Consider the following 18,560-nt stretch of genomic DNA (forward strand, 5'->3'; position numbering starts at 1 on the left):
TGCCAACACCTTGTCTACCCCTCCACCCACTGGGCTCATTCTTTGCTGTGGCAGGTGGCCTTTTCTCAATTTTAAATAAAGCACACTGTTAAAACCCGGTTCAGACTGCCTTGCGTGGATCGCTGCCCCACCGCCTGAGACCCCAGCACAGGAGTTCCAGCCTCAGACTGGATCGTGCTCCCATGTGGCCCAGGCTCGGAGGGGGCGTGGAGCCAGCGTAAGTGGGTGGTGTTTCCAACGCACAGGGCTGACCCGCTTCCTGTGGCTTACCAGTTGGCCTTGGAGACAGCTGAGCCTCAGCCAAGTTTGTCTCTGGAGCATTTGATCTTATCTTCCACGCGTTGTTCCTGGGCACAGAGGAGTCTCAGTGAGAAGGGTGGGCTGCCTGGCCAGCGGGTGGTCGGGGTGGTGGTGTGTGTCTGGAGGCCTAGCAGCTCCTGGGCTCCACAGGTCTCTGTAGCCTGTCCCACTCACATCCGTGTCTAGCCTCTGGACCAAGCATCATGGCATGGCACTGCTCTGTCACCCCACAGAGAAGTGACTGTCCCTCTCTGAGAGGGGAGGTGGGCCCAGAAACACAGGCAGCATGGTCAGTGCGGCAGTTGGGTGCTTCCACAGGGTGGAGTGCTGCTTCTAGCATGAGACACTTCTGGGCCCAGGGAAGGGGTGGCTGCAGCTGCCGTGCTGATTGGAGCCTCCAGGATGCTACGGAGACTTTGGAAGCTCCACAGAGGGTTGGACTTCCTCATGGGCCTTTCATTTTCCCATGGGAAGGGTTGGGCCTGGTGCCTGGGAGACGGGACTGTGGCACTAAAATAATTTACTTCTTTGAACCCAACCCAGGTGAACAAAGGAGTGGAGAGACTCCAGTTTCGCTTTAGTGGGAGCCTGGTCCTCCGAGCCATCAGTCAGCACACTCGAGCCTTTGTCCCTCCGACTTGTTTTGATGGCCTTCCCCGCATGCTCTTCTTACTGCTCCTGGAAGGTGTCCTTGAGGGCAGTTGGCTCAGCTCCTTGGGAGGGCTCGAATGCCACCCCCCCACTTTCATGGCCTCAGTAGAAGGGGCTTCCTCCTGCAGCTGAAGCCACCGCCACGAGGACTTGCCCAGCGTCGCCATCAGTTGCACCAGGCTTTCTTCCTCTCTTTGTTCTTTCCTCCAAAGAATCACTTATGAACTTTTTTTTTTCTAAGAATAACTTCTAGTTAAGAGGGAGAAAAATCTGCACTAGAGCAGAAAGTTCCCCTTTTGTGTCTGCCAAAAGTCAAGGTCACTTGGATTTGAAGTGTCTTTAGCAAGTCCTAGGTGCCTGGACCAGGACTTCTTGCTGCCACTCTCCGCCGTGGTTCCTAGGCTCTGGGGGGTGGGATTGGGCCAGCGTGCTGCCCAGGTGGGACGGTCCACTTGCTCCAGGCTGCCTCGCCAGGGCCCACGGGCCACAGGGTCAGTGAGGAGCAGGTACTTCATAAACGCCATCCTTGGCATGAATGCCTGTCCAGATCCAGCTAAGTTCATACTTTATGAACTTTAAGTGTTTCTATGTTTGTTTTCTGATGTTCTGAAGTCACTGCAGATATATTTGAGAAATACAGCGAAGGCGGAGCAGTTGTTGAAGTGATGTTGTGGAAGCAGTCCCGAGACGCAGCCAGCCTCTGAGGCGCGCCTGTGGTTCCCCTGCCCAGGGCCTTGCTGGGGTGGATGGAAGCTGGGGACGATCTGCCCAGAGGTGTGCAGGGTATGGTGGCTCTTCAGGGGACCCAGGACGTGTATTTTTGTTTCTCCACCCAGTGGGGACAGCGGTTAAGAGAGCTCTGGCTTTAATGTCCTTCAGACCTGGCTTTCTTTGATGAAAAATTCTGTTTCTGACCTCACTGCTCTGCTTGCTGACTGTGGGCCCCATTTCCTGACCTCTGAACCCCATCTTCTCATTTAGGAGACATGATAAGCGTCCCGGCTTCTCCTAAAGGGGTCACGACTGCCAGTGCTGAGCAGGGTACGCTGTGGTGACACTAGCAGCTGTCCCCATCATCTCTTTGCCTCTCCCCTCCTGAGCCCACACAGCTCTTCACTTGGACAGTCCAGCGCGGGCCTTTGGCAGATGAGTGTGGTCAGGCAGAAAACAGCTTTCTTTGTACAGCGAGATTAGCCATTTTGGACCAAGATCCTCCCTGCATACCAAAATTTAACTTCTGGTTCTTGGTGGAGATTTGAGAGTTGTTAATCTCAAAGTGACACTTTTACAAAGCATTGTTTTTGCTGACACCCAATCCATCCATTTGTGTGGCTCAGAGTGTATTCCATGAAGAGCCATGTTTCATGTCCCCAGATCTGCATGTGCCCCATGCCGCCTGGAATGTCCCAGACGTGTCCATGGCCGGGGACATGTGTGATGGTGCGCCACAGGCATGGGGTCAGTGGAGTCAGTCACAGGGCTGTCTCTGACTGGTCCATTAGCAGCTCACTGTCTGTGCTGAGCAGGAGTCCAAACAGAGGAGCTTTGCTCTTTATATGTCTTAAAATAATAGTCATGTTTATTGAGTGCTTTCTATAGTCCAGGCACTCAGTGACTTGTTGTGGCTCATGGCATTCAGTCTTCACAATAACCCAGTGAGTGTTATAGATGAGACCCAGGTTTATAGATGAGAAAACCGAGGTGTGGCAAGGAGGAAGCTCAGTCACGTGGCCAAGGGCACACTGGGTAAGCAGCATTACGGAAATCCAAGCCAGTTCTCTCAGACACTAAAGGCCAGCACTGCTCTGGGCGATTCTAGAATGTTGACACTGGTTACTACCTGGCCCAAGATGGGGCAGCCGGTAAGTGGCAGAGCCAGGATGCAAATGAGCCTGCCCTGAGCCACTCCTGTGAGGTGTCCCCTGTCACGAGCCAAGGCCCGGAGGTGGAGTGGCCGGATGCAAGGCCTCATGCCCAGGAGCCGTGGGAAGGGCTGCAGCAACTGGGTTCCTGCCTCTGGATTTCACAGGAGGCTTGTTTTCCTTCCCTTCCTGGTATTTGTTTATTTCACTAATTAAATTATTATTGTACAAATGATTAACAAAGAAAAATGGCCCTACTATCTTAAAGGTTTTATTTTTCTCATTCTTTCTCAGCTCTTAACTCTTTTTTAAATAATTGTTCTTCTTTTTAACATTAAGCTCATGAGTCCTTTTTAGAGTTGCGTAGTGATCCCTGAAGTTGATATATTCTAGTTTGCCTGACCGTAACACATCTTTCTGCCTTTTTATTTTGAGTTGCTCCTGTTGGTGTAAATTCTAGAAGTCAACTTACAGATTCAGAGGATTTAAATACTTCTGTGATAACTTCCAGAGCCAGGTTACTTATGTAGCCACCAGCCATGTCTTATTTGGTTGTTCAGCTTCACTGGCATTTGGTTTTGTATCTTTTGTGCAAAATCTGTTCTGCTATTTTAATAAGTCGCAGTAGCATCTTCCATCTGTTCCATCTGTAATCTTAACAAACCAAAGATATTAACTTTTTAGATTTTACTTTGGGGAATTTGAAACATATACAAAAATAGTACAGTGAGTTGCCGTCTGCCCTTGGCTCAGTTTCCACAGTGACCAGCCCCTACCAGCTCCTGACCTTGCCGGTCTGGTCTGCACTCTCATGTAGATAACTCTCCTTTGTTATTTTGAAGCAAACCCCAGATAATATTTAATCCATGATTATTTCAATATCTCTAAAAGATAAGAACTTATAAAAAAACCTATCTGCATAGTCTTACTTTCTTAAATTTAGTCAAACCTGTTGAATTTGCCCTTTTATTTTTTTTTATGCTCTACTTGCAAAAGAAGGCTTTTTCTGGAAAGCTAGAGGGAGGCACTGGAGGCAGGGTGAGGAGTCCGCTTTGGTCCTGACGGGATTCAGAGTCTGAGCAGAGACACGTCTGGTTTGGAGCGTGTCTGGAGGCAGCAGATGGGGCAGTGGAAGGAGAGGTGGGTTTTTAAGCCCCACCCTCACCTGGCTTTTTGCTTTTACAGGCTTATTTGTCACCATGAAGCTGCTCTACCCAGCCTTCCCTAGCTGCTTCCTGCTGACCCTGCTCAGCTTATGGACAACTACTCCTGAGACTCGAGCTGTGTCCACGGGGACGCCAGCCATTAGTGCGACCTCATTCCTGCAGGACCTCATGCATCGCTACGGGGAGGGGGACAGCCTTACCCTGCAGCAGCTGAAGGCCCTGCTCAACCACCTGGATGGGGGTGGGTCGGGACAACGTCACCTGGCCCCTAGAGGGACCAAGGAACCTGTCCACGGTAAGGCTCGCAGCTCTGCTCAGCACTTTGCCCTCTCAGCCCACTCCAGCTGTCCACCGGGCTGAGCTGCTTGGGGCAGGCAGGGTTGGGGTGGGCAGGCCCTGATGACAGAGCAGAGAGGCCAGCTCCTCCCCTGTTGTCGGGTCAGCAAGTCTGAGTCTCCAGCAGTGAGGCCTGCTGTCCTGCGTGGGCATTGTGAAGCCATGACTGAAGGGCAGCCAGGAAGTGGGGGTCCTCAGTCCTCCAGACTCTCCCCTGCAGCTGGGGTCACTGGGATCACCTGGAGTTGCTGGCAAGCTAGAGATCTCAGGACTGCAAACACTTCTAATAGAGTCCATAGATGATAAAGCCCTTTGTCCCCTCTCCCAGGCGAGCCTTCCAGCACCCCTAGGTGCAGGTGGAAAATCTTCATTCTCTGGGACAGAACACTGAGGGTCCCATGGTGAGATCCTAGAGGGACCAGGACTAAGGCCCAGGGCTTTTGGCTCCTGGTTCTTGTTCTTTCTTCCCTATCATCTTGGCTCATCTGAATCTGAAGCTATTTGAGCAGCCAGCTCTAAGTCAGCCAGCTGTGGCTCTTTATCTCTGCTTCGTTTGCTGTGCTGAGTGTTGTGAGATATAGGAAAAATTAGTCACATTTCAGGGGTTTACTGTCAAGATGGGAGATTCACTCAGCCAACCAGGAACAAAATTAGCTGACAAGAAGTGAAGCGTTAAGTGTTGTCGGTTGGACAGTCATTGTGGGATTCAGAAATGAGTCCAGGGAGGTTCATGGGGGGAGGGTGTCCTGGAGCTCCCACTTGAAGGAGAGTGGAGCTGGGAGAGACCAGGGGCCCATGTGGCTTGGGTGCAGAGCCACAGAGGCGTGGGGCGTGTCTGTGTGAGTAAGGAGGCCGCCCTAGGGGCTGACGCCGCACCACAGCAGTGTCTGGGGGTCAACAGAACCCTCAGCTTTGGAGGCCCAGAAGCTCCCTTGTCTGCACAATCCAGAAGGCTGACTGTGGAGACAGACCTACACAAATCCAAACTCAGATAAAGACTGACATGTATAAAGTGTAATTAGAAGGAAAATGGCTGTGTTTCATAGAATGCTGTGTGAGAGCCACTCCCTGCTGCTTTCCAAGGGGACTGAGGGCTCATGTTCTCTGGCCAGCCCACCCGTGCTCCGTGGAAGCCAGTGCTCCATAGCTCTGGAGAAGTATCTAGAATCTGTGTTTCAGTATAGTAGCTCCCTGGGCGATTGTGGTGTGCAGCCAGATTTGCTTGGAAGCCCGATCTTCAGGTGTGCAGTAGCATCATGTTTTCTAGAAGCCACATCCTGCTCATAATGATTGGAATTCAGTTGTTCTGGGCAGCCATTTGTAGATGTTGTGTGTCAGGTATGCATGAACCTGGTGGCAATCTCCAAGATAACTTACGGTTTTTCAAGTTGAAGGACTACCTTGCTCTTACTGCTGGAGATTAGTTTTACAGAAATTTGGACAATTCTGTCTTATTTTCCTCGGAAGGCTGAGTCTGTCACAGGGCAAGGTATGACTTCGGGCTCTCAGAGGCTCTCTGCCCTCGTCTGTTTCAGTGCTTCAGCTCTGGAGCCCTCTTTGCTGCCCACAACCCTCAGCGACCGGTCCCGGATTGGGAGGAGTGAGTTCCAGGACTTCTGCCCCACCATCCTCCAGCAGCTGGACTTCCCGGGCCTGCGCCTCCGAGAATCAGGAGGATGAGGAGAATGAGCAGACGCAAGCTGGGGGGCCGAGCCCGGTGGAAGGTGAGCTGGGGCAGAAGGACCTGCCGTCCATGCTTGTCTTCACATGGCCCTTGGCCGATCGATAGTGCTGCTTGCTCAGTGTTTAACTGGTGACCACATTATCAACATCGGGGTGGGGGGGGGGACGAGTTAAAGTGATGGTTCCACCCGTGTCATCGCACTACAAGACTGGTTCAGTGTGTTGTCAGATGGGACAATTTGCTGCTGAATGTTCATTATTGGGCTCTTAGACCAGCCTATCAATTGCTTTTCGTGGCCACTTTTCCACTTTAGTTTCATGAAATCCCCAGGAGGCCAGTGCTTTGGTTTTCCAGTTTGGCATCTCAGACCTTACAGGATCTGTTGTCTGCCCACTCCATCCTTCTCCCTGCCCTTCCTGGTCCCTTCTCTCCAGGCCAGCGGACACACTGTGGTCTGTTAGTGCACCGGGGCCTTCGGGCCCGGAGCATCCTCCTGCAACGCCACGGTGCAGTGCAGTGCAGCTGCCGCACGGGCCACCTGGAGCAGGCTGCCTGTGCCGTGCCTCACTGCCTCCTGTTGTCATCCTTTAAACCTCCTAACCTTTCCTGTTTTCACCTGCCCTCCACCTAAAAGGGGAGCTTCGGAAAGACAGCAATTGTGCTGTACATTTTAGGCTTCTCCACAGCACCCAGCAAGAGACAGACTCAAGAAATATTACTGAGGGGTTGGTTGACCTCTGTGTGCCCCTGCCGCAGGAGCACCCCACTCTCAGTAATGGGGGCCCTCGTCTGTTCTTGTTCCTCCACAGTGTGGGGCTTTGGTTTCCTCAGTGTCTCAGTGATTAACCTGGCCTCTCTCCTGGAGTCCTCGTCCCTGCCGTGCACAGAGAAGGCGTTTTTCAGCCGTGTGCTCACGTACTTCATCGCCCTGTCCATCGGGACGCTGCTGTCCTAACCGCGCTCTTCCAGCTCATCCCAGAGGTGCAGTAGAACCTACGTGCGCGGCTCCTTCTGCAGGGCTTCAGCTGAGCTGTCCCCGCCCACATCCGACCTTCCACCCCGTACTCTAGGGCCTCTGACAACTGCGCCTGACCAATTAACTTCTCCCTCATCTCAGGGCACACCAATGACTTCTGACTCTGAATCTCAAGGGCCTTTACTTCTTCTTGGGGCACCAGGTTACCTCTGCCTCCTCAGGTGATGTTCAGGTGCAAGGCTCTTGACCTCTGCCCTCCTGGCGGAGGCTCAGCCTCACTGCCTCAGCGCTTTTTCTACACTCAGTTGGCAGGGCTTGAAAGGAAAGCTGCAGCCGGTGGTATCTGTCCACGCCCCTGGCACTCTGTGCCCCTCCTGCGCTAAGTGGAGGCCTTCTCAGTGCTCGGGTAGGCCACTGAGAGATTTGCATCTGGAATGAGGTGGTGGAAGGAAAAGATGTTGCTGGCTGATAAGTAGAACTGGCCTAAGGATGAGCGATCCTTTGTTTTTTTGAAGCAGGCCATACTTCATAGCAGAGAGCGCCAGACCTAAAAGACTGGTCCATGGAAACAAACAAAGCGGAAAGAACGAGATCAATGAGGAAGGGACTCTGCACCCTTCCTGCCCTGCATCTCGACTTTCTCCTGATGGGACTGACTTCCTGGTGTCCTCACTTGACTGTTTGGAAATGTTCGTTAATTTTGTTTTTTAATTGTGACCACTGAGGAGCTAAAAAAAATAAGACCAAGTTGACAGTCTGCTGCCCTTGTCAGGACAGGGCGGGCGGTGATTCCTTTGGGGTGGAGGCAGCGCCTGCCATAGCAGCCCATGTGGACGGCCGCCCAGCCTCCCCCAGTCAGAGGCTCTCAGCCAGCAGAGGCGCCCAGGCCCTGCCTGTTCATCTGCAGCAGGAGAAGGAATCCGGTTTCAGATAAACATCTCCACGCTGTCTCAAAATCCCCCGTGAACCTCCCAAGCACTTCTCAGGGGAAGCCTCATCTTGGGCTATTTTTTCAGCTCCAAAAGTCAAATTTATTAATTTTTAATATATAGGTTAAATGAAATACCTCGTTGCCTGTTGAATGGAAATACAGTAATTGCTCACACTCAGCCCTTGGCTCACTGGCGAGCACCTTGTCCTGGCTCATTGTGTCCAGGCTGGAGTGTGTGATGTTAGGAGATGGTAGAGGAAACCTTTGCTGTGCGGGGTGATCTTGGAACTCTGTTCTCTGTGCTGGAGCTTTCTCAAACAAAAGGACGCAACCCCCTCCCTAAAAACAAACAAACAAACAAACAAAAAACAAAAAAAAAACTTGAGAAGTTATTCTGGATTTCATGGGTCTCAGGCCTGACTCATTCTCCACCACCTCACCTGCACTTTGCTGTTTCCTGCACACACACCAGACCAGGTGCAGGTGTTGGCATAGGCGCCTGCCTACCCGACACAGGGACAGATATGCAGAGCAAACACGGCAGTGTGGTGATTAGTCTCTTTCCAGCTGCTCTAGTTTCCTATCAAAGAGGGCCCTAGGGCCCACCATCTGCTGTCTGTGGCAGCTTCTGGACAGGCCTGCGCTCACCTTGGCTGTGTGACGAGGTAGCACCCGCCCTACCAGTCATATCAACTGGCAGGTGCACCGACCCAAAGGCAGTGGGGGCAGGAGCCACAGAGTTCCAAGACCATCTTGACTTCCTCTTCATTTCCTCTGAGCTGATTGAAGGAAATTTCACTGGATTTGAATCACTAACAAATTTTCTATTTCTCTCTCCCTCCCTCCCTGTCTCTCTGATTTTTTCTTTTGTCACCTTTGTTAATATCCACCCCAATCTTCCTCATTGTCTCCCCACCCCCTCCACCTCCTGGCCCTTCCATGGCGGGTGTCGTGCTGTGGGGCGCTTGTCCTTCCCCTGGTCCTGGGTGGGGCTGGCTCTCCCCCGACGGCAGTGTGGGGATATGGTCTCCTCTGCGTGACCGTCATCTCCCTCTGCTCCCTCATGGGGGCCAGCGTGGTGCCCTTCATGAAGAAGACCTTTTACAAGAGGCTGCTGCTCTACTTCATAGCTCTGGCGATTGGCACCCTCTACTCCAACGCCCTCTTCCAGCTCATCCCCGAGGTATGGCAAGCCAGGGCTCCTGGCCCAGGAGCACCTCGTCTCCTGGGGACAGAGGGCGCAGTGGGAGGACCCTCCGGGTCGGCGGAAGGCAGGGAGAGGCGGCCCTTTCCTTCAGGAAAGTGGCGCTAAGACAGGCAGAGCTAGGGGAGGGAGAGAGTCACTTCACCTCACTGTCTTCCGTGTCCTCATCATGTTAAATGGGGGCGACAGTGGGCCCAACCCCACGAGGATGCCGTGAGAGTTGTGTGAGTGATATTTGTGAAGTGCCCGGTGCCTAGGAAGTGCTGTCTGGCTGTTGATGAGAAGGTGTTGTGTAGGAAGATCACTTAGGCCTCTGACTGAGGACTTCCAGCACACAACAAACAAGCGGACTTCTCCACAGAATCCGCAGGTCACAATAAAAAGATCCGTCCTTGCTAGGGCATTCTGAGGCAAAGGTAGCCCAAATAAAACCGTCTGGCATCACGTGCATCGAAGGCACCTTTGTCCTTCTGCCCAGGTTAGTGAGAAAATCGTCCACAAAAGAGGAGGAAGTGCAGACTTTGCGTCAGGTTAGGCAGACGCCCCAGAGAAGTCTCATCTGATTTGGTGTTGTCTCCCGGAGACCCGCTCCTGCAGTAAGCAGGCAGCCCTGCTCTGCAGGTGGTCCGACAGGCCAGGGCAGGGCCCAGGTGGGAGCATATGGATGACGCCACAGGCTGCTTCCTACGTTTTGTTTTCCCAGATGCGGGCCTGTGTTTTTGTAGTTGATCCTTAGATAAACTGTGAGATCAGGAGAACAAGTGTGTTTTACGCATTGACCAGATAAGGACCCTGACCTGGCTAAGAGCCCACGACCGACCGAGAGGCCAGACTCACCATTCCTGAAGAGCGATCCTGCTCTTGCCCCATGCCCCACTGTGGCTTCATGTGGAGCATGTGGGCTGCCTGGCTTCACTCCACGTTTCCCTGGGACGATTTCACTGTCCTGGAGAGTCGGCCTGAATGTGTCGTTTCCACTCTAGAACTTGCCCTTTGTGTCTCTTCGAAAACTAGACTAGTGGGTAGAGATTGCATTTTGTCCCTTAAAAGCACTAAGGAAAAACACTAATCTTTTAGGCAACCCGAAGTTCTTGGTTCTGATGACCACTTTTCTCTTGGAACTGTTCCTGAGGAGGCTGGAGTGCGTTCCCTGAAGAGGGGTTTCCTGTCAGAAAGCTGGGCTGCGGGTCACCAGACCCTTCCCCAGTCCAGAGCAGCCCTGGGAGAGGAGTTCTCCTGATTTCTACTCCAGTCCATTCCGCAGTGGATTCTGTCCACCCCTCACTCATAATAAGTAGGATTTCCAGAAGGAACTCGAGACAAAGCCCCACACTGATATGTGCAGGAACACTGTCTGCTTTCTTGGCATTGTGGTCACCGGGAGGTCTGCGGTTAGGAAGATGCCGCAATTCTCGGTATTTAACTGGGGAATGGAGTTCCCATTTTAGAAAGTATAATTACACTGCCTTCCTTCATGTTTACAGGCAGATCATGCAGGGGCAGGAGCTAGCGGTGCAAGTAGGCACAAGCGCCTTCTCTTTAAGTAAGGCATTTGCCAGCAGTGTCTAGCAAATGGAGAAACAGAGACAGAGTCCTCATGAAAAGTAGAAAGCCATCTCTAGCTTTTCTTCCTGACAGTACAATTCTGAAGACGATCTGTCTTTTGCATCAGAAACTAAGTGAGAGGGAACCTAGTAGGCTTGGTGATGGGACATCCGGAAACCACCGGGAGTTAGCGTTCTCAGGAAAGGAGACGGGAGACGGCAGTTACCCCCGTGCACACGTGCCCTTTCCCACAGCCACATAAGTGGCTGAGAGATGAGAGGGCACCCGTGGAGGAGGTTTATTTTCTTAAACTCATTTTCTTTTCCTGGGTCCACAGGCATTTGGTTTCAACCCTCTGGAGGATTATTACGTCCCCAAGTCTGCAATGGTGTTTGGGGGTTTCTATCTTTTCTTTTTCACAGAGAAGGTCTTGAAGATGCTCCTTAAGCAGAAAAATGAGGTGAGGCCCAGTTGTTGTTAAAGGAGATGCTTCTGGGGAAGGCATCTGTCTCCGAAATGCCTCTGTGTTGTGGTGGGCTCAGCTCGGCACTGCTGCGGTGGGCTTGGGAGGGCTAAAGCCAGATTTCGTGAGTCGACACCCCATTCACCTCATGAGGGTAATGGTGGGGGCAAGGGTGGCCCAGAAACCAGACCTGGCCTGTGTGCCTTCTACCAGACAGTAACGTATCCCCTCTGTTTTATTCCAAATGATTTCCTTAACATACTTTCATACCTAAGGAGGGGTACGGACATGCACTATGTATGAAGTGTGACAACAGAGAAATAAGGTCGATTATTATAGGATAAATCCAGGAAGATGCCTTTCGTGCATGCTACATCGTCATTCCCAGAATAGTTGCTGAATTGAATAAAATGAGCCGTTGCAAAGGAGGGGCTGTGAAGATTTTGAGCAGCGCTGCCTCTCTGGGGTGAGCAGGGCCCCGTGTCACTGCTCTGGTCTCTCTCCCGTGCCAGGCCCTTGCGTTCATCTTGGTTCAGTGCAAACAACAGGCCCCAGGGTTCCGTGCCTGCCACCTGCTGGCGTTGTCTCTGATGCTGGGCTTGGGGTCTCCCCAGCAGCATTTGGTGCGTTGGCTCAGCAGATCTCAGGAAGCCATATGGTTTGGGTGAGCATCTCGCTTACTGCTCCTTGTCCCTCCAGCATCATCACGGGCATAGTCATTATGCCCCCGAGACGCTTCCTTCTAAGAAGGACCAGGAGGAGGGGGTGACGGAGAAGCTGCAGAATGGGGACCTGGACCACATGATTCCTCAGCACTGTGGCAGTGAGCTGGACGGCCAGGCCCCCGCGATGGACGAGAAAGTCATTGTGGGCTCACTCTCTGTCCAGGTCAGTGGGCCATCTGCCGCTGGGTGGGGACCTTCAGGCAGTACTGGTCTTGATGACTTGGGCCTACTTTGAACTGGCTTCCTTGTAGGACCTGCAGGCCTCCCAAAGTGCCTGCTACTGGCTGAAAGGCATCCGCTACTCAGATATTGGCACTCTGGCCTGGATGATCACCCTGAGCGACGGCCTCCACAATTTCATTGATGGCCTGGCCATTGGAGCCTCCTTCACCGTGTCCGTTTTCCAAGGCATCAGCACCTCAGTGGCCATTCTCTGTGAGGAGTTCCCACACGAGCTGGGTGAGTCTACATGCACCCACCCTCGGGCCTCTCGGCTGCCTCGTTATTGGCACTGACACGCTTCTTGCGGCTGACTCCTCTCCACTTCAAAGTACTTGTAATTCATTTATACATTCTTTATGCGGTGTGAACCCTAACCACTAATTCTTAACAGTTGAATTAATCATGGAAAGTTGGTCATTGAAAATGATGGAGTGTTTTCCAAGGATGTCTGTTTCCCTGTGGCACCCTATCCTATGGCTCAGTTTCCTCACTTCTCCATTGGGGGAGAAAAGAGGACCTGCCTCATAGGTTTATCATGAAGATGAGCAGGGAAGGTAGTGAAAAGGACTCCCTATGTGCCATACAGTATTCTTCCAAGTCCCTGGTGTGCCTTGTTTCTAATATCCGTGACTCTCGCAAAGACGAGGATGCATGTCCGAAGTCCGGTGGGTGGAAGAAGTCGATGGTCCAGAGGTTGTTGGGTAGGAGGCCCTTTGTTTTATCAGAGGGAGTATAAAAAGCCTGGACTTTGGAGGCTCGGAGACTCAAGGTCAAGTCCTGGGTTTGCTATTTATTGGTTTGTGACTGCAGGCCAATTACTTGACTTCCCTCAGTCTCAATTTTGTTTCCTAAAAATACCCTTCACTGTGGTTGTGAGGAGGGAAGCACCTTCTGTTTTACCGTCAATCAGAAGAGAAATGGGGCTGTGGCTAGTCGGCTGTTATTTTGAATTATCGTCAGCCTCTCAGCTGGATGTACATGGCCAGCTTTGCCAACAGAGATAAGCCTGCTCCAGACACAAAGAGGGGCGCCTTCGTCCGGTCACTGCTGTCTCCTCTCTGGGGCTCCCTGATTTGCACCCAGACTTTAGCCAGATTTGTAGGGAGTCTGCCCTCATCATGCTCTCTGTCCTCACCCTCCCCTCTGTCCTCCCCACTCCAGGAGACTTTGTCATCCTGCTCAATGCTGGCATGAGCCTCCAGCAAGCGCTGTTCTTCAACTTCCTTTCTGCCTGCTGCTGTTATGTGGGTCTGGCCTTTGGCATCCTGGCGGGCAGCCACTTCTCTGCCAACTGGATCTTTGCACTGGCTGGAGGAATGTTCTTGTACATTTCTCTGGCTGACATGGTGAGTCTGTCTTCCACAGTTTACACCACGGGCACGTGGCCAAAGTAGATTGAGTCGTTGAAGTCATTGGGTAGGAGGACGGCTGAGGAGACGTTAGTTAGCTGGGTTTTGATAACAGCTTTATGGAGGGGCCACTCCCATACCACACCATTCACCTGTTTAAGGTATACAATTCCATGCTTTTTAGGAGGACATTAGATTTTAGAGAACGAAAAGCTAATGTTTCTTTTAGCACACACCCTTAAAGAAAACAATTCCTAAGCTCAACTCCAGGGTCCTTACTTAAAAATGTAAGTGTTACAAGACAGATATTTCTAGACCAGTGAGCGGCCTTATCAGGAGTCTGGGTGTGCACATTGTGCCATGCCCACTGCCATTTGGTGTAACCATGTAAGTAGATTTGAGCTTGCTAGTGAAATGCCTGATTTGTCACATCTTTGGTGTAACTAAACTTGTTAGTGCGCATGCCCTTTTCTTTGGCATGTTTGCATGAATTATTTTCTATAGTCTTTGAAAATAATATTTTTGACGAGGTGATAAGAATAGACCACCAAGATCCAGCCTAGATTCTAGATTCTCTCCTTCCTTGTGGGGCGCCCTGCCCATGGCTGGGGTTTTTTGCGGTACTTGAATTGGAAGGTCTCGTTCTCGCCTGCCTCGCCAGCTGGCAGTGAGAGGCCTGGAGTCATAGCACTGCTCCCTGGCCCCTTACACAGTTGCTCGATTTCCCAAAGAGGGGACTGTAACATTTTGATGGCAGAAAGGTCTTTGCGGGTGTTTTTAAGGACCACAAGGAAGAGTTTATTTTTAACCAAGCAGTTATTTTTAGCCAGTATCTAAACACATCCAGGAGCATATGCATGTATAGTACTTTGTTTTACCTCTATAGCTATAAAGTGCAGTTGACCCTTAAACAACAACAGGATTTGAACTGAGTGGGTCCATGTGTACATGGATGTTTTTCAATAAAATCCTGTACAGCTTTCCATCTGTGGTTGGGAATCCAAGGGTGTGGAGGGCTGACTGTATGCATTGTTCTTAGCCATTCTACATAGGGGGCTTGAGCATCCATGGATTTTGGTATCCATGGTGCAGGGGGGCGGTCCTGGAACCAGTCCCCCATGATACTGAGGGACAGCTAAGTTTGGGGGGTTGAGTTACAGATTTTCAGCTGCACAAGGGCAGCATCCCTAACCCCCATGTTGTTCAAGGGTCAGCTGTAGTGGTGACCACCTTGGAGAAAGGCTGTTCCAGTCGAGTTCCAGAGACTATTGCTGTGAATTTTCTTTGTAAAGATAGATAGCTATATAATTTCACTCCAATAATATTAAGTATTGTAGTAGTCATATGTTAGATATTAACTGTGTTACTATTCCAGTATAAATGTGAATGGGATAAATATGAGAACGGGTGTTAGATACCACATCTATGTGGCACTGGGTCCTCCGGGGCTCACAGGGTTGAGAAAGGAGCTGCAGCATCCTTGTTCTCTCTCCTCCCCCAGTTCCCTGAGATGAATGAAGTCTCCCAGGAGGACGAATGGAAGGGCAGCATGTTGGTCCCCTTTGTCATCCAGAACCTGGGCCTCTTGACCGGCTTCACCATCATGCTGCTTCTCACCATGTATTCAGGACAGATCCAGATCGGGTAGGGCCCTGCAGGAATCCCAGGAAGTGGACGTCGGCCCTCGGCTGTCTGACCCCTGGCCCTCGGACTCAGCGTCCCGAAAGCGCCTTGGGAGAGGCAGTTCTGTTAAAAACTGTGGCACGGACTGGATTCCTGCATTTCGACGTCAGCTGTTTTTAAAATGCTCTGTCCTAGTACCAAGTTGCTGTGGTCACAGCCTCCAGGTTGTGCCTCGCTCCCTTTCCTCTCCCTCCTTCTCAGAGCGACTCTGGGACCTGAATGCAGCTTAGAAGACAAACCTAATTTTTTGCTCTGGTTACCCTGGCCCCTTTCTCTTCAAACCATTGCTGGGAGATTTTGGATCTTTTGCCCTACAATGCAAAAATATAGGCAGCAGCCATAACCTGGTTAGAAATATCAGAGGCAAATATATAGTTTGGGGCCCATGCATCTAACTGTGTATCCTGGACCTCAAGATGACCTATTTTTAAATGGATCATCTTCACCTATTTTTTTACAGAAAAGGTACAGGAGACAGAAGTTCCTCCCATTTGTTCAGTCTGTTCAGTTGCCTGTTCTCTCAAGGAGAACTGAAAGTTGGAGCAGACAGAGGTGGGGAGGGGGCGGATTGTCCCGAGTGAGAGGGGAGGTGAGGCCTGTGTGTGCCCCCATCCTGATGGTCACCCATGCCTGCTGGGATGCTGATGTCAGTTTTGTGACTGCACCTGGTGTTTCCTGGCCATCCAGGAGAGCTGGCCTGTGGGTTCAGTGGCCTGGGCCCCCTCCCCCCACCCTTTCTTTCAGAACAACACTAACAACGCTAACGGGAGGGCAGAGAGGGTTTCTCTGCTTTCCTCCTCCCCTTCCCCACTCCCTCCTTCTGAGATTTCTCGGCTGCCTCCCTAGAAGCACATTCTGAGCACATGCACGATGCTGGTGTGAGAGGGGACGCTGCGCACACTTACCTCCCCTGGCCAACACGTCTGCTGCACAGTGGCAGGTGAACTTGCAGAACTGGAGTGCAGCTTGTGCTCTTTGACAGTGGCACCAGGAAAGGAATCAGTGCAGACACCATTTAGGATTTGCTAATTACGTGAATAAAAGTACGAATAATAGAACTCTGAGGTGTAAGGTCCAGAACTCTGGTTGGGCTCTGCAGATGTGTGCAAAACAGGGGGCCTACTGATTATGCTGCAGGTGGGTTTTCGGCGGTACGATCTAGGTTACCCTTCCTCCCTCACCCCAGACGAGGGAGGGCGGCTGGCTCCTGTATTGAATATTAATTGCTTATCTCCTCAGAAAGCAGGTGGATAGACTCGTCTGTGAGACCGTAGGCCAGCCTCAGGTGCCATGGAGCCCTCTCCTCAGAACTTGGGCTTCCGGGGGACCTAATCTCCAGGTTCACTAGGTGAATTGATTTATTATTATCATATTGATAATGTGAGAATCTTTAGCCACTTTGGGGAGCCCGTCTCTCCAGAAGCCTTTCTTCGTGGTGCCCATAGCCGCAGCCCAGGGGTTGTGTCCACAAACTGCGTTGTGTGCGTGACTGACGAGTGCTGGTTCTGCGCCAACACCTGTGAGCTTTTCCTCCTTACCCAGAGACACTTTCCATTACTCAGTAATTAAAAGCAGCCTCTGTTTTGTTTCTTCTTCTTGGAAAACATCCCTCAAAATAGGAATATTCTTGAAAAGAACACGAGCAGGAAAACTGCTGGTAATGGTTTGTAAGTTTTTCTCCTTCTCTTGCCTGTTAACTTGAGTAGAGTTCAGAACAGGCTGAAGAAGGAAACCAGTTATCAAGATTCTAGATTTAACACCTGGACTGTCTCCTGATAGGATTATGGTCCAGTTTTACCAAAGAACCAACCCCTCGAATGTTGGAATCTAACTTTGTATTATATTATCATTGTTATTGTTACTGATTCTGTGTCTTTTCTGTTTTATTTTCCTCAGATTGCTTTCAGGAGCTAGCAGAAAATAACACTCAATCTTTAGGGCTTGAGAAGATTTTGCTTCCCTTAATTCACATTGATGTATTAAATTTGTAATTTTAGCATTCCCTATAGATCATTCCTTACAAATACAATTATTCTTGGAGTAAAATACTAACTTAGGGTTAGCTGGTTTCTAGTTTTAGAAGAGCTCAAAAATATAGTCTTTAGCAAATTAAAAGTACAGTATGAAGCAGTAGGATGCTTTCCCTTTCCCTGCACATCTGAATGAAGAGCTTTCCTTTCATAGACAGATGCCTCGAAGGGAGCTTCTCTGTCAGCTGTTGTTAGTCCTGAGGCCAGTCTGGGCTGGGGCTGAGGAGGCGGGGAAACACTCAATTCATGCAGGTGATTGGGTGTGGCTATTGGCAACCAGCTTGCCTCATGAGTTGAAAATGTGTCGATTTCTTTTGGACTTTTAAGTGTTGAGTTTGTTGGTTTAAAAGCATCCACACATTTTAGAAGTCTGAGGGATAGAGCGTTTTGAGGACTTTTGCATCTTTGACCCTTCTGTCTCCGGGTAGACCAGCTCCTGTCAACAGTCGCTAAGAGAGTCTGCATCCCTCGCAGGAGCCCCCCGCCAGGATCGGGGGTTCTGCTGCAAGTCGCTGCCCTGCCATGAGGTGGTTTTCCATACCTGCTCCCAAAGACTTTCTGTGTCTAGTGTCACCTTGGGGCTCCTTCACTGATCTTTCCTCCAGGGTTTGAAAAAAGAAGGTTTCTCTGTTCGGGTGCCCTAAGACCTGTTCTCAGTAAGTCCTCTTCCAAAGAGATGGTAGGATGTGGGAAATATGCTTAAAAACAAAAAGTCTGGGTTTTTTTTTTGCAAGAGGTTAGGTTTTTATTGTTCATATTTCCTTTTTCAGTTCTGCAGTTCCATCACAGTATTTTTTTAAATAACTCAGGAGTCAGGAGGATAAACTACAAAAGAAAATAACTTAAGTTATATGAACTTTAAATGTTTTATTTGTAAGATTCTATAAATAAAGCTATATTCTGTAACTATTGAATCCTGTGATCTTTTGCAATAATGTGGGTGCAGTGAAGCCTGTTAAACACAAGGTGGCGGTGGTGTCTCACTGCCTTAGAAGCTCTGTTTTACTTGTGCAGCTTATATTTGGAGAGATTTTAGGAAGAACCTTAAATATCATAACACTCATTTTAAATGATTAAATTGTCTTTATGGGGCCTGTGGTTTCACTCACTGTGGTGTTTTCCTAAGAAGAGCTTTTCATCGCACTGCCTCCTTGTTGCAAATCCAAAATAAAAACTTGAGAAGTGCATTTGGTTCATGTGAACCACCTCTCCTGTATGTCTTACAGGCTAAAGCCTTGTGGTAAGACTTTAAATTCTAATTTCTCTTTAGTCATAGGACCAGGAATTTGCCTGACACTAAAAGTAGTAAGACAAAAGAATTAATGCAATCTCACTACCACATAGATTAGAGGTTCTCCAATGCCTATTGCTCGTTCCTTCTGTGAGTAATAGATTGAGTGGCTCATAATGGTCTTTTCAGATTGCATTAACTA

General features: G+C 50.3%; 1 protein-coding gene across 1 annotated transcript in view; it reads left to right on the plus strand.

Annotated features, from left to right (window-relative positions):
- The window catches only part of SLC39A14 (solute carrier family 39 member 14), a 42,356-nt gene extending 24,320 nt beyond the window's left edge, over positions 1–18,036 (plus strand). The window contains 11 exon segments of the mRNA XM_028519726.2: positions 3,999–4,215; positions 4,217–4,274; positions 5,851–5,886; positions 5,888–5,959; positions 5,961–6,039; positions 8,920–9,089; positions 10,993–11,115; positions 11,818–12,006; positions 12,095–12,302; positions 13,227–13,411; positions 14,916–18,036. Coding sequence (XP_028375527.1) covers positions 4,013–4,215; positions 4,217–4,274; positions 5,851–5,886; positions 5,888–5,959; positions 5,961–6,039; positions 8,920–9,089; positions 10,993–11,115; positions 11,818–12,006; positions 12,095–12,302; positions 13,227–13,411; positions 14,916–15,062 — 1,470 coding nt within the window. The 5' untranslated portion in view covers positions 3,999–4,012 and the 3' untranslated portion in view covers positions 15,063–18,036.
- Positions 18,037–18,560: the final 524 nt, after the last annotated feature.

This window comes from Phyllostomus discolor, chromosome 8 (assembly GCF_004126475.2).
Source record: "Phyllostomus discolor isolate MPI-MPIP mPhyDis1 chromosome 8, mPhyDis1.pri.v3, whole genome shotgun sequence".
NCBI classification, from domain to species: Eukaryota; Metazoa; Chordata; class Mammalia; order Chiroptera; family Phyllostomidae; genus Phyllostomus; species Phyllostomus discolor.